The 16,135-nt window shown below is 40.3% G+C and overlaps 1 protein-coding gene across 1 annotated transcript; it reads left to right on the forward strand.

The window, feature by feature from the left end:
* The first annotated feature begins 13,721 nt into the window (after nt 1-13,721).
* LOC146991749 (G protein-coupled receptor 83-like) lies at nt 13,722-16,046 on the forward strand. Its single transcript, XM_085791874.1, has 2 exons — nt 13,722-13,849; nt 14,478-16,046. Exons 1-2 carry the CDS (start codon nt 13,743-13,745, stop codon nt 15,193-15,195), a joined length of 825 nt encoding a protein of 274 aa, XP_085648000.1. The 5' UTR covers nt 13,722-13,742; the 3' UTR covers nt 15,196-16,046.
* Nucleotides 16,047-16,135: the final 89 nt, after the last annotated feature.

Consider the following 16,135-nt stretch of genomic DNA (forward strand, 5'->3'; position numbering starts at 1 on the left):
AAAAATGACCGGACTTAAATAGTTCCTCTTTAAATTAAAAATCAAAAAAGGTTTTTCCAGTAAAAATAAGAGGAGAAAGAGCACACAATTAAACAAACAAACAAACAAAACCTAATGAAGGAGAGAGAGAGAGAGAGAGAGAGCTGCAAGATAGTACATACATCTTGGATGAATAAATATGACGACCATGTCATCCACTGTACCTTTTTTGATTAGCAAACTGCACAAAAACTTAAAAAAAGCCAATTATTTCCAAGAACTGCAGTCATATTTATATATATTATTACTTTATCGGCATTACATTTTCAAAGGTTTTTTTTTATACTAGGCCAATAATGTAATAACCAGCCAATAATGTACATTATTTATAGTTATTATGTTGTTGGCTCAAAAGTTTTATTACATTATTGACAAGTTATTACATTATTGGCTTTATTACATTGAAAATGATCAAAATTATTACGTTATTGGCAGTTATTACGTTTTGGGTTGCTACAAACCCCTTCCATTATTTATAAATGAGGCACAGTGGCGTCATTAGGCCTATTTTAGGGGGCTTCAGTTTGTTGAGTGTGTGACCACCCCCCTCCCAGCTGTGAGTTGGTAGCGCCCATGTAGCGGCGGCTTGTTTGAAGCTCCGCTCCGAGCCTGCAGTGACGGGCTGCAGGAGCTCTGATGTCAACAGAGGGAGAGAGTCAGTCCATCTGTAGCTAAAAGCAGGACTAGCAGGCATCAGACAGTAAGCAGTTGGGATATAAAAAGGCACATTTCTCCAAAACAGCTGTTGTAGTATGACCACGAGGAGTCCCTTGGTGTGTGTGGTGATTTTGGAGTCTCTGTACTGTATAACAGTGGAGCTATTGATTAATATTGGAGGATTTTAATGATGATCTGAAAAATTACTCAGGTTCACTTTTTATAGCATCTACTTTTACCCAGTTACTCATTGGATGTACTACTTTACTTATTCTTAGATTCAACTAGCCCATGATTCAATACTCTAAATTTACTCTAAATTCTAAATATTGTGTTTTTTCCGGGCCATTGTGAAAGTTCGTGCTTGCGCACTACATTCGCTCACATCCTGTGCATCTACTGGGGGCTAAGCCCCCCCTGTCCTTAAAACCTAGTGACGCCCCTGATGAGGCATGTTTTGGATTGGATCCTGTTTGAACCCCATATCCATTGCGTGATACTGTCAAACAGTCCATGCATATGAAATGCAGCACCTGTCGTATTGCCTTACTTTCCTTCAAATTGTCAGCCAGTCATGCAGGCTCTCGTGCATTGACTGCTCCAGGTTGATTTACATGTGTTTAGAGGCGATCATTGCAGCTCTAGGGTTTGATGTTTCCGAAAAAGAACATTTTCCCTCATAAATTCAACACCAGAACTAATGAGATTTACAGAGGACCCTATATGGACAGTGAAACAACGAGAGTGCCATCACCATGGTAGAGATTACACTGTTGAGTAGAGGGAAACCTTCTTGGTCTATCACAAATCATTTCTTGAGTGTACAGGCTTAGAAAACTGGCAATTGCAAAATGAATGTGTTGCATAATGACACATAATGGCTTTGGCAAATGATGGTAGTTAGATAGACCAACGCAATGCTCAATCATGGTGAACAGTTGTGGGCTCCTTTTGTCACAGGCGGCTATGTGTGTTAATTCACACACTGCCTATGTGTGTTTTCTTTCACCGAGGTGAATCCTGTCAGCGAGATGACATGTGTAGTATTTGACAGATTCTATTAAAAAAAAGAAGAAGAGAGAGAATCAGTCTAGTATCTGCAATTATAAATATACTGTGATCTTGAAGTAGTGGCCATGTGACAGTGGGGACAGTGGTGTCCCCCACTAATCACACAAGCTCCAGATCATACTTTGAAATCATGATGCAATTAACTACTTTAAATTTGTCAAGTGCACACATGTAGGGCAGGAAGAGCACCATCTGGTGTTTAGGCTTCACTTGAGTCATAAATGGCTCTTGACAAAAATACCAGATCACGCAATGCCAAGAGAAGTTTCCTGTCAAGGACTAATAAAGTATATCTTAATCTTAATCTTAAAACCTGACTGAAGTGTAAAATAAATAAAATATTCAGGGTACTGTAAGGCCATTTGATCCATTTATCTGAATCCCAAAGATTTACTGTATCTTAAATATTGCAACAACTCTGCCATTAGGACACTAATTTATTGACTTTAAAGCAGAAGTAAGTGATATATTTGTGTTAATATAAGTCTTAAATAGTTATATCTTCCGACAGCAATCACTTACATAGAGTGTTTGGTCTGAAACACGGGTCTCTCAGTCCCTCTGCTCTGCTCTGAGCCGAGGAGAAAACATTTATCGTATCCTACAGTTTTTATCCAATGAGGAGAGAGAACGGCATGCAGGGCTGTGTGTGCAGCCAAGGGACGCCGTGAATGTGGCGACGTAGGGACGAGGACTGTTATGGTGCGTTCAAGGAAACTCGTATTTTTCCGACCGTGAAGTGGTACCAGTTCGATCTGGTACGAGTTCACCGGTCGGAAGTTACGAGTGGCCGTTATAGTGACTTTCACAGGTAAAACAGATCGGAAAAACACGAGTGGGTTGCCTGGAACGCTACAAAGTCGTAAGTTGTGACTTGAAGCTGTAATTTACGATTTCAAAAGCCTGCCTGGAACGCAGCATTAGCGAAAACGACCGGACCACTTACTTCTGCTTTAAAGCCCAGATATCACATAATTTGAGACCCAGGACAGATCTATTATGAAAATCACTACAAAGTTGTGGTTAGTGGTGTGTTACAACGACTCTCAGACAAGGTGATGACGTAATGGGATAGCAAAGGTTTTCGCACCAAATTCAGTCTACTGACACACCTGTAGCCTACTTCTAATATTTATTCATTAAAGCAGAAGTAAGCGATCCGGTCATTTTGCCTAACTTCTTGTCAGCCGATGGAGTTAGCAGTCCCCGCCCTCGTCATGGATCTATTGGTCCTCGTCCCTACGTCACCACATTCACGCGCATCCCTTGGCTGCACACACAGCCCTTCATGCTGTTCTCTCTCCTCATTGGATAAAGGTTGTAGGATACAAGGAAAGTTTTCTCCTCGGCTTACAGCAGAGCAGAGTGACTGACAGACCCGTGTTTCGGACCAAACACTATGTAAGTGATTGCTGTTGGAAGATATAACTATTTAAGACTTATATTAACACAAACATTCCGCTTACTTCTGCTTTAAGAGCTGCTGGTTTGATCAGTCCTATGGATTTATTAATTTTATTGATTTATTTGTATTGAGTGGAAGCACCCTTCACTATTTTGAATGTGTGTTAAATGTGTGAAAGTACTTTGAATGTCTTGTACTGTATGTGTTGTTTTGTGTATGCAGTGGCTCAGAGCCCAAAACAAATTTCCCTTCGGGACAATCCAATCCAATCCAACTGTGTCTTTAAGGTTCACAAGAACCCCAGAAAACAAACTGTTAATGGCTGAAATTAGCTCTCTAGAATTAATTTGTAAACGTCATAATAGGGGTCATGAAGCATGTGGCAACAGTTGGCTCTATAACTGAGTCAAAAATTAGTTCATATATGGGTGCATAGTAAAACTAATATTTTCAATACTCAAACACCTGCTTATTAAAAAAAAAGAAAAGGTGTTGCGCTAAAAGAAGGTGTCTTACATCCTTCTTTTTGTTCATCAGTGCTCATTCAATATAGTCCGTGAGCTAGGATTCATTTTTCTTATGTCATCTTTGTAAAGAAATGCTCACACTTTTGCCTCATAGTTTTATGAGGGGATGAGCAGACATGGTGAAAGTGACTGAAATGACTGAAGTGAGAAAACTTTAATCTTGGCAGTAGGGAGCCCTTTTCACTTTCTTTCACTATTTCACTGCTGATGGGAGAACATCTTTGCTTCACACATGGACAGAGCCATGCCCTCACACACAGCTTCATAGATGGAAGAGACTGTGGAAAGACAGAGACTGTGCCCTCACATTATTTCTCACAGCTGACCAGCTCTTAAGAAATCCACTGTAAGATTATCTAGTTGCAGCAAAGCATGTAAAAAATAGTGACGGGTCAAAGATAATTGAACCCGTTGGTGCTGACTTGTGAGTAGGAGGCTGAAAGTTTTGGAAGTGATGGGGAGGTATAGGCAATCTTTGTCAAGGTCTGATACAGGGGCGTCACTAGGTTTTAAGGACAGGGGGGGCTTAGCCCCCAGTAGATGCACAGGATGTGAGCGAATGTAGTGCGGAAGCACGAACTTTCACAATGGCCCAGAAAAAACACAATATTTAGAATTTAGAGTAAATTTAGAGTATTGAATCATGGGCTAGTTGAATCTAAGAATTCAACTACTTTTGAATTTTACCGTGTAAAAGTAGATGCTAAAAAAAAGTGAACCTGAGTAATTTTTCAGGTGTTTGACTATCATGGATATGTCCAGGTGGACTGGAAAACTAATTATATTTCACTAGTAGCCTGTGTCATAATGGTTATACACTCCATCCAAATACAGATGTTTTTGGCTCATTTTGATTTCACCCAGACCTCCTCACATTTTCCAATTCAAATAAGACCAGACAACAGAAATGAAGTGCGACTCCAACTGGAGAAGATATTTATGGTAAAGAGTGCACATTTCACCCTAGAAACCCCTTCATCTTCTACGCAACCAGGACCCTCACAAGAAATTTCAGATTTTTTTCTTTTTCTGAGCTGAAATAGACATTGGGGGGTTGTGCAAATGACTGACCCTGAGAATCATTTTAATTTGAATATTCTGCTTTTATTAGTAGTTTTATTTGGACTAGGTTTAAAAAATATATATATTTATACCTAGCCTATATTGTTATCATGCTGTTTTTATATATTCCTGTGTCTTACCTGATCTTCTGCATCTTCAGGGCATGTCTCAGTCTGGCCTCTCCCTACAGCATTTCTCTCCCTGTCTGTCTGTGCTGCCTGCAGTGGCACCAGATATCATTAGTATTTTAAATTAATCCATTAAATAATCTGTTTTTACTGCTAAATGTTATTTTCTTTAACACAGCCAAGCTATAAAGTACCAGATGAATGTTACAGTAACACATTACACACATAGGGGAGAGTGGGGTAATTTGTGCCATGGGGCAAGTAGTTCCACCCCTGTTATCTAGAAAACCATAGAAGAAGTTGGTCATGTGACCACATATTTTTGAAGGGGCATCCATTTCACTCATCCTATCAAGAAGGGAGACACATGGCTTGAGAGGAAAGCACATTTATGTTCAAAAAACAAGTTTTTGCCCTCCAAAGTAAAATTTCTATGATCAAGGTTTATGGATTGCCGTGTTTGAACAATTATAGATAACTTTGAAAACAGTTCACACATGTTTTAGTGCTTTATTAAGCTACACCATGAGTCTATACAGTTAGCATGATGCCAGCTCAAAACAGCTGGGGAATCCTTTTTTCTCAAAATGCTGGACTTGGGGTAATTTGTGCCAAAGGGCCTGGGTTAAGTTGTGCCAGTGGCAGTGCTGTCTGTGTATAGGAGAAACATGGCAGTGGGCACGGATTTGCTTGAAACTTAACATGTGTGATGAGGGGCCGCCCCTGAACACACCTGCCCAGTCTGGTTGTGCTCGTAGCCTGGTGGATGAACAAAACATGGCGTTTCTTTGCGCCACAGCCCCCAGCGTGCCTCAGGCCTCCGCGACTGCATGGGGACAAGCGAGGGCCCGATCATCGCCGCTTCTGGCTTTAATTTTGTATTGAATGTCTTGCTTTTATATAGCATTAACGTTTGTGAGATTAAAATGATCTGTTTTACTTCAATTATCAATGGCACAATTTACCCCAGTGTATTCTCTCTAATGGCACAACTTACCCCGCACCGGGGGCAAGTTGTGCCAGAATTTTTTTTTTTTTTCTAAAGCTATATTTCTGAAACAGTTGATTTAAGATTCAAAGTGATTGTTCCCAGGGATGCACAACATCCTAAACTATATGTACATATATTAGTTGGGGGCATTATTATAATCCCCTTGCTTTAAAGACAATTTAAGTAAAAATTGGCACTACTTACCCCGCTCTCCCCTACACAGCACACACACACACACACACGGCACATGAGACAGAGAGAGAGAGAGAGAGAGAAACACACATGATGACAGGAGTGTTCAGGATCCCCGTTTAAAAGTTTTCCCCACCAGAATCTAGCCGAACTTTGGAGCATTATTTAGCCCGTTTTCTGACAAGCTATCACGACATGGTTGGTACCAACAGAAGCCTAGCATCTCCTGGTTTCATATAATATCTGTATCTTCACTCTAGCTTTAAAACTGATCCGTTTACAACGCAATTAATATTTCACATGAATTCAAATTTTATCGCGGTCATTTTGACAACACTGCTATTTAGAGATGTAGTAGCTTACTGTCTGATACCTGCTAGTCCTCTTTTAGCTACAGGTGGACTGACTCTCTCCCTCTGTTGACATCAGAGCTCCTGCAGCCCGTCACTGCAGGCTCGGAGCGGAGCTTCAAACAAGCCGCCGCTACATGGGCGCTACCAACTGACAGCTGGGAGGGGGGTGGTCACACACTCAACAAACTAATTAAATTAAACAAATCAGAAATAACAAGAGACAAATGCAGTGACAGCTGGGGTTCTTTAAAGGAGAATATATGTCACATATATTAAAAAAAAGTCACATAATAGAAGAACACCAAATTATTTGGGGGGGCTTAAGAATATTTTAGGGGGGCTTCAGCCCCCCTAAAATAGGCCTAATGACGCCACTGGCATTAATCTCCATTTATATGCTGCAACACCTTGAAATCCTGCTGTCTTTGACCAATTCAAATAGAACAACTTTTTTTTTTATCACCACATAAGAAAACAAATACCTTCTTTTATAGCACCTTTCCTCCACCTGAAACAATATCTCCCAATAGAGAATGGGTAAAAAAAGAAAGAAAGAAAGAAAGAAAGAAAAAAAGATACATACACATCTGAAGATGCAAATACATTTGAATGAAAACACAGACCCATCCAGGTGCCTTCACATGGTAGAGGTTCCCTGAAAGCATAATGTAATACATAGCATCTCTCACAGACACTGTTGTAACACTACATAACATTATAGGTCTGGACTGCATATGTTCACTGTAAGGCTAGAGTCATGTTATTACCCTTTTGTGAACTCTGTATTAAAGCTATGCTGTATAATTACCACACATATGCACACATCTCATATAGGCACCAATGTAATCTAATCTTTCCCAATGTCCACAGGTGATTTAATTCAAGTCAAGCTATTGTTCCCATAAATAACCATAAACTCGGTATTGAATATAGCTACTATGGATAAGAAAATATGATTAAATAAGCTGAAGAGTGAACCAGTATACTTTTAATTTAATTATGACGTGTCAGTCCATTTAATTTGTTTCTTTACCTTCATTTCTTTAAAAAACAAATATTATTCTGCACAGTCTCATTTTCTATTACTGGACACACTTGTTTTGTATGCTACCCAGCTCCACAATAAATCATCTCTTGCTGCATTCTTGACAGAATGATTTCTTGTCATGTATAATTTTCACGGGGATATGGAATCTGTTCAACAAACCACTTTAAAAAGAAAATATTAACAATAAGATTATATTTGTTTTGATTTGAAATGAGACCCAGATTGTTGTTGGAGCTGTGTACTCAGGTAAATTGGGCATGGAGGATCTCACCATAAAACCAGATTAAAGTAAGAAAAACACTTTCTTTCTGTGGTCACAAAGATCTAATCTTTGATGGGAAAAAAACTGGTCTACATTTGTTCTGGTAGGATTTGTCCCCATCTGCCTGTCTCCTACAGTGTCAGACATACTGTAGTAGACACAGGCTGACCAGGCTACACAGGATAACAGATCTTGTCCTCAGACGGCACTAAGATGCTCAACAAAACATTCGGCTTCATGCATATCATGCAGCTGGTGTGTGGGATGTGTCATAACTACCAAAGAAGTGGTTTAACTGCTGCAGGAAATCGACTAAGGAACTCACCCATGTTTGACTTCCCAGAGTGTTTACTGAGACAACAGCAGAGATTAACAGCCATCAGTATGACAAACACAGTTGTGTATTTTCTCCTTTATTGGACTGAAAATGTATTGGTGTTACCACAAAGGAAATTTTAGATATACTGTACATACCATTCAGTCCTGTATGCAGTTTTATTGCTGATATACTCATTTTTAAAACCGTTGCTTGCAACTTAATCAAGTTCACCCTGTTAAAAAGTGGCCACATTCATTTCTGCTCTCTCACTATACACATTAAACCAGAGCTATCCTAATAAGATTGCTGACCAACATCTGTTTCTCTGTGATGATGTACTCACAAAGAATATTATTTTAGCTTCCTTGTTTGTGCTATTACAACAATAGGCAAAAAAATATATTGATCTTGTTTTCATTTCATGTTCAGAAGAAGATGAAAATGAGCTGGCAGACTGTACTGCCCACTTTGCTGCTCTCACCCCAGCTGTAGATAGACAAGAATCTTAAACTAGGTTTTTACGACTGGAGATATCTGAGGATACAGTAAGAAATTGCTCTATTCTTTACTGCATGTGCCAGAATAAGAAGACTTCCTAATGCAAAACAAAACAGAACAAAACAAAACAAAACAAAAATTAACCACTAAACGTTCTCTAAATGATGAGCTTCCAGCGAATAAAGAGGAATTTCACACTCATGATTCATCATTTTGTCTCACTCCTGCATGTGTAGTGTTGCATGATTGTGATTTATGACTCTTTTATGCCTCAGGAGCTGAAGGATGGGAGAAGATTATTCAGTTTCCTTGCTCAGTTCGACTTTTCGCTGTCCATGGTGCTGAATTTGAAGTGAAGAGAAGCATAATACTGTAGAAAGTAATGTAGGTGCACCTGTAAATGTTCCCATAGTCACCACCAGGTAATGGGGTTTATCTGGCTTACATTAGCTGTAATGGTACAGGGCTGAAGGCACGATGGTGACTTGAAGATAGATATGTTTGAGGTGATGATTTTAGCCTTGAAAAGCAATGACATTGATAGATGGTATTTCAAAGACACTGAAGAGGCAGCTTTGAACACATTTCATCACATCATGGCCGGTCTCTATGCACTCTTTGCTCTGTGATTTCTAAAGATGTTATAACAAGCACCAGATTTAGGAAGAACTACTTTGCTAATGGCCTTAAAAGTGGATCCATATATGTATTGTATAGTTACATCTCATTTACTTCCACAGAGAAAACCTGTAGTTTAGAGCTATGAGGATTAATGTGAAAGACAGAGCTGTGAATGCAGGACATCATTTAAGCCGCTAATGTACCAAAGTCAAAAAGGCTTCCTATAATTAGAACCAACACATTCCCATCCTCTTATAATGGAGACAGTTTATAGTTTGTCATGCAGGTGCCTGGGGAAAGTTGCAGTGTGATGTGTGAAATGAAAAAAATGGTTTGTGAAGCAGAATGGATGCGAAGATGAATGGATGTTTTGGTGATTGTTGGTGGCTTTTCATTTCTCCAGTTCATCAAAATGATTTTGCTCAAGCAGCAGGTGGACGTTCAACTCTCTAAATTGCCTCTTCAGAGCATAAACATATAAAACATCAACCCTGGAATAGACATTTAATCATGAAAGCTGATGGCTAATGCAACGTCTTCTGCTGGTGGAAATTACTTCCTATCATTTTTTGTTTTCTGGAATTGTGGCTCCTCGTGTCTCATCTGGGAGAGTCCAGAGATTTGGGGCTTAACCCCAATTAGATGACAGACAACTATTTGTGAAAAAGCTCATCCCTTTGACTGAAATGTTGCTTATTAATCTTTTCTCCCTCTGCTGCACGTTGCTGTTATCTGACTCCTGTCAGGAGCATCTTTTTATTCACTTTTCATTCAGCTCTAGAGAAAAATAGAACTTGCATGTAGAAAAACAGAGTTTGATCAGTGCAATTCCATTTTTGGCAACAGATAATATCAACTCGCGTTAACATAGTTACTAATCTGAGATGCATCATCATCCATACTGATGAGCAGTTTAAAGCTGGATCTACTGTATTTTTTTTGTTCTGACCTGAACTTAATGCATAATGCAGACAGATAAAGGTCAAATTTGCAGACAGTTATCAGTGTAGAAGGACATCATGACTGTTGGCCCTACTTCTTTATCTTTGTGTTACCATTATATCTCTCTTCAATACAAAGGACAGAATTCAGTGCATGGAAATCTTAATGAAAAATACTTCCCCTTTATAAATCTCAGAAGCCTTTTCTTTTTGCAAGGACCATCCTCCACCAGGGACGTACACATGATTATAGGGCAGGGGGTCAACAAGCATGCGCTGAATTTTTTTAATAACAAAATAAATAAATTAAATTAAATTACAGTTACTGTTTAGTCTGTAGATAAAGCGTGCACGCCTACAGGACTGCAATCAACATGATGATCTCAATGATTTGTTGACATAGCATACAGCCCGAGACCTATATTAGCTAGACAATAAGCTAGACCAAGAATATGACTCATATTTAAGCTTGTTGAATAAATGGAAGGCGACTTGTCAGCCCCCACAAGGAAGTAATGTTAATGGATTTATATCTCACAAAAGTTTAAGTCGCTCCACTGTCACATCTCATCTATGTGCAGCACACAGACTTATCGATGAGGAAGCATCTCCATGCACAACAGGATTTATTTATTAAAAACACATATAAAGGGCACTTCTTAATATGAGGCAAAAAGGGCAGGGGCTCAAGCACCCCTTGGGCCCTGGTTACATGCGCCTGTCCTCCACCAACGTTTATCCTTGTTGGAACCTCCCTTTTATTTCTTGAAGGAAACGTTTATCATCATCCAAATCTGTCTTCAAACAACAGTTTAGTACCCTGATCAACATTTAAATAAATGTATCTTCCTGTAAACGTGTGAGACATTAAAAGAAACCCTTCTCAATGTGCTTCCAGTGTAAGTGATGTTAATTGATTAATAATCAATAATAGCCTTCAATACCGAAAGCCGTCATGAGTGTGTTTACTCTGTTTTAGATCAATTTGATGCTGCTTAGATAAGATTTTGAATGCAGGTCTCACCCTCATTATGGATTTTTTGGTACTTTTATGAGTGAATGAGCTGAAAATCTTTGACACAACTATGCTGTTGGACTACTTAATTAAATACCACACATATCCACAACATACACTCCTTTCTAATGCTTCTATTGATGGAGGACAAGACCACATGGCTCATTTTGTTCCCCAGACAAAGGAAAGCCAGTGAACTCAGTAACCCAGCACCCAGTAACCCAGGAACTGCTGCTCCTCTCAGCTCTTCTCAACTCCCTTCCCACTGGACCCTCGTCCAGCCAGCTCCCCAACAGGAGCTGCTGCTCTTCTCTTTCATGAGGCCTGCACAAGGCAGAGGCGTTTTTTTTCCAGCCGGGTTTAGTAGAGATTTATCTCCAATTAGACGGACCAAGTCAGGTCCAGGTTTTAATGTTCAGGTCCGTTTCTAACTGTAGTAGCAGCAGAGAGATGGGGCAGCTCCTGTATGGGGAGCCTGGCTCTGACTTAGCTCCTGTCCACTGCTGAACAGCGGAGTGATAACGTCCGTAAAAAGTCGCAGTGCTGTTATACTGTATATCAGCACTCATGGAACGTCTCTTGTCCAATCAAATTGCTCGGTTGGGACCGGTCGGAACTAACTGTTGTATAATTGAGTTCAACTAGCAACAGAGCCACAAGACAGAGTAGGCACCAACCTGCTAACTCTGCAAAGAGAACCAAGGAAGATTCATGGCCTGGAAAACTGCAATTGACCAGACAAGGACAACAACAGCAGGACTTTACAGCAACACCAGGGGCCAAATGTATAGAAATCTGTGTGCACACAAAACAGGAAACATAATGCAGTCTTTCCGTCAGATGTATAAACCCCATGTACGTATACGTTCAGTAGTACTTTATTGTTTTGTATTGATCTTTATTGTTTTGTCTAGTTGTAGTCATATAACCTGTGACCTGACATTAAACAAAGGAGCACACCTCTGTCTGTTCACCTTCCCCACATCACATGTGGTTGGCCTCAGAGTTCATATTTGATTTAGCCATTTGATCACAGCTCCTTTGTCTTAAGTCAAAAGAGCAACCTTCAGCCATTCTGCCATTGTCTGCTTTCGCACACACACACACACACACACACACACACACACGCACACACACACACACACACACACACACACACACACACACACACACACACACACACACTCTGTCACACGCACACCTGTACATAGTGTATGCAACTTGTGTTGGATTTATGTTTTGTTATTCCACTTTTATATTTGTCCAAATAAACTCCTTTGAATCTTTGCTCGTCCATTTAATGTCGCACAAGAGTAAGTGTTGCCAACCTTGACACTGTAGAACTCCCAAATCCTTCAACTTCTTATTGATAAGCTTGTTTTGGTTATAGTTATTAAATAAATGATTAATCAAGGTCCAAGTTAATTGTTAGTATACTTTATGAAACTGTTTTTGTAATTTGGTGGCCTGAGATGGATTTAATGTAAATTACTATTACTTTTTGTAGTAATTATTAATATTTTGACATTAATAATTTACTAATTTTGACATTAATAATTTACTAATTTTGACAATAACATACACGAGTGCACTGTAAATACCACAGCACAACATTTATGGTGCAAGGATTCAAAACACAACATTAATGTGAGGTTGTGTATTGCGAGCGATCGTTGCCCAACACATGCAGATGCAATGCAGACCATTTAAAAACTAAATTGAATAAAATTGGGAGAAAAAAAGAACTGCCACATATTTTATTGTAATGTTTCAGCATTACAGCAAAGCACACATATTAAAATCTTCACAGGCAACATTATTTACTGGCTGAACAGAATGCCTGTTAAGACGTATAATTCATTATTCATTGCAACAGGCAGAACCACTAAATGAACAGTACACAGCCCAGGCCTCGTCTTGCTCTTAAGCTTGTAATTATTGGACAAATATTTACGTACAGTAATAAGGACCAAGGAGAGGAACAGAATAACTGATTTCATGAATAATAATAGTACTTTTCAACTTTAAATTAAGTGGATCTCCTGAGTTAATCTAAGGCCTGGAGAGGTGCCTACCACTCTAACACGTCGTGGAAGCATCATTAAAGGCAGATCACTGTCCTGGATGGATTATGTCCAGAATTATTTTCATTTTGAGTCCCAGTACGGCACTCTGCTGTTGAATATGCTCACCCAAGGAACCATTGGTTCCTTTTCCTTCGTGGCTTAAGTACTACCTGCTTCATCTGGTCCAGCATGACCAAACAGGGCTAATTACTTATTTATTATCATTCAGATTGTCATCTGGTGAGCTCCTTTGCTTTCTTCATTTTATAAATGTATCAGTTTTGTCACTGACCAGCTAGAGTGACTGTATCTTTGAAAGCTTTATCTTGATAATCAAACTGTTGTGTGCTAAACCCTCAGCAGAGGTGATAACAGATTATATTTGCCCATTTGGATTCTCAGTTTATCTTGATGACAGAATCAAGTGGGCATATATATTTTTGTAACACTTTGTATCCATCCTTCCTTTGACACATTAACCACTCTGACTTTGATCTGTATGTGGTGTTTTTTTTCTCAGGTGATCTTACATCCTTTGAGACCTCGTATGTCCCTAGCTCAAGGAGGTGTGTGGGTTGCCGTTATCTGGTTGATGGCCACCTGCTTCTCTCTTCCACACGCAATCTACCAGAAGCTCCTGACTTTTACCTACAGGTAAAATACTCATAATACTTCATTAAGGAGAGCTCAGTTGAAGCTGTATACACTTTACAGTATAAGTGGCGGTGCCGGCGGAGTGTTTCCAGTACTCCTCGTCATCACTTTGAGCGTCATGGAAGACACTGGTAATGTGGGAGGAAATATTGAGTAGATTTGAAGACGTAAGATATTTTGATCACATGCCTGATGCCTTAATCCAAAATCATGTGGGTTGTCACTGTAATATACCTTCATAAGGATGGTCTGTAAACTAAAATATTAATACAATATTTGTGAGTGCAAGTCTTCTTGCAGAAATACTTTGTTCAAACACAGTTGGGCTAAGGTCTTCTGCAGAACATCAGAACATCCATGGGTTGATGTTGGAGAAAGATTATGGTCTGGTTCATTACCAAATGTCATAGTTACTTTAAATACAGCATGTGTATTGATATTTAATTAAAACAGGATTCTGTGACACACTGGCCTCAGGGAAAATGAATTTGGCAATTGTCCTTCTCTTGATCAAAGACAAGACAGAAAGGAAAAGATCAATAGCATGACTGATAATCAGGATAATTATTAGATGCTCACTAGCTAGTTCCCACCTTTTCACTAATCTGCATCCATATCCTCTGTCCAGTAAGGAAAAGGAGCGCAGCCTGTGTGTCCCAGACTTCCCAGAGCCATCAGATGTCTACTGGCAGTATATCGACCTCCTGACCTTCATATTGCTCTACATGCTGCCACTCCTTATCATCACTGCGTCCTACATCACAGTGGCGTGTCGCCTGTGGCGCCACAACGCCATTGGTGACACCACAACAGCTCAGCACGCCACTCAGAGAAGAAAGCGCCGGCGCACGTTGGCCATGCTGCTCCTGGTGGTCGGGGTGTTCGCTGTCTGCTGGTTCCCCCTCAACTGCTACGTGGTGCTGCTGTCCAGCCAGGCCATCCACTCCTCCAACGCCCTCTACTTCTGCTTTCACTGGCTGGCTATGAGCTCCACCTGCTACAACCCTTTCATCTACTGCTGCCTCAACCCCACCTTCCGCCAGGAGCTGCGGCTCCTCTTTGACATGTGCAGGAAGAGACGGAGGGCGGCGGTAGGGCTGGAGCCTGAGCTCCGCCCGGCAGCCATTTGCGCTCCTTGTCACAGGACTGCCTGGCCCGACAACCACGAGTCCTTGAGGCCAAGGCACGATTTACCAGAGCCGGGCAACGCCTCTTTACAGCAGAGCCACGCTTCTTCCAGCCGGTCCTACAATCTGAAAGATACACATGTGCTTTTCACTGCCAGGCAGGCCCTCACAGGGAGAACTGACATCCTCTCTGTGGAGCCCATCGTAGCTGTGAGCTGAATGGGAATGGAAAAACTACATCCGACTGCCATGCTGTGATGGGGCAGACATCAGTATTTGAGATTCTCAATCCTATTTCAGGATTTCATCATGTTCCAAAGAGGGTGGGAAATCAGAAAACCTCAGCAATGCATAACTGGACCTGTGCAGGTTTTTAGTGACCAGAGGAGAGAGCCCTGTTGATGGCGTTAAACTGGAACAAATTATGATGCTCTACCATTAGAAACTGTGATCATCAAATGCGTTCTCTGTGGCATTTTCTGTTTCAACACTACTTTTCACACCTTTTTTGTTGTTATCGGTCAAGAATTCTCCCCTCACAGAGCTGACAAAACAATCTCACCACAGGGTCCATTTATCATCTGCTCTGTAGTTTTTGAGCACAGCACCTCCCTCCTTCATCTGGAGTTGTAGATAATTCCTAATTTCCTAGTCCTCCATGTTGACTTGACAATTGAAAGAGACATTTTTATCCTTGGATACAACAGTTGGCAAATCTGTCTCACCACAGGGCCCACTTAATAGTAGTAGTAGCAGTAGTTGTAGTCCTGGAGCGGCAGGATCAATTTTCAGAAAATTGTCTTAGTGCATTCATAACATTTAAGACATTGTTCACTTGAATTCATTACATGGCCCATTTGAATGTAGTTTGTACTGTATTCCCTAGAAGCATAACTTCATAATCTATCAAGATTCACAACAGAATATCTTGATACACAGACATGTTGATATGTATCAGGCATTCATGCTCATGTCCTGATGTAGCTGTTTTCTTTTCTTTAAGAAGCCTTCACAAACCAGCAGGACAATCAGGGAAACAACAAAGCCTGTTCCTTCTTCAGAACGTTTCTAAAGCCATCTAAAAAGAGGATACATCTGCAGATCTGACTTCACAGCATCAGTTTACCATTCTGCAAACAGACAGGCTCTCAGTGGAGAT

The sequence above is a fragment of the Trachurus japonicus genome, chromosome 1 (assembly GCF_045865225.1).
Source record: "Trachurus japonicus isolate A0001 chromosome 1, Traja_1.0".
NCBI classification, from domain to species: Eukaryota; Metazoa; Chordata; class Actinopteri; order Carangiformes; family Carangidae; genus Trachurus; species Trachurus japonicus.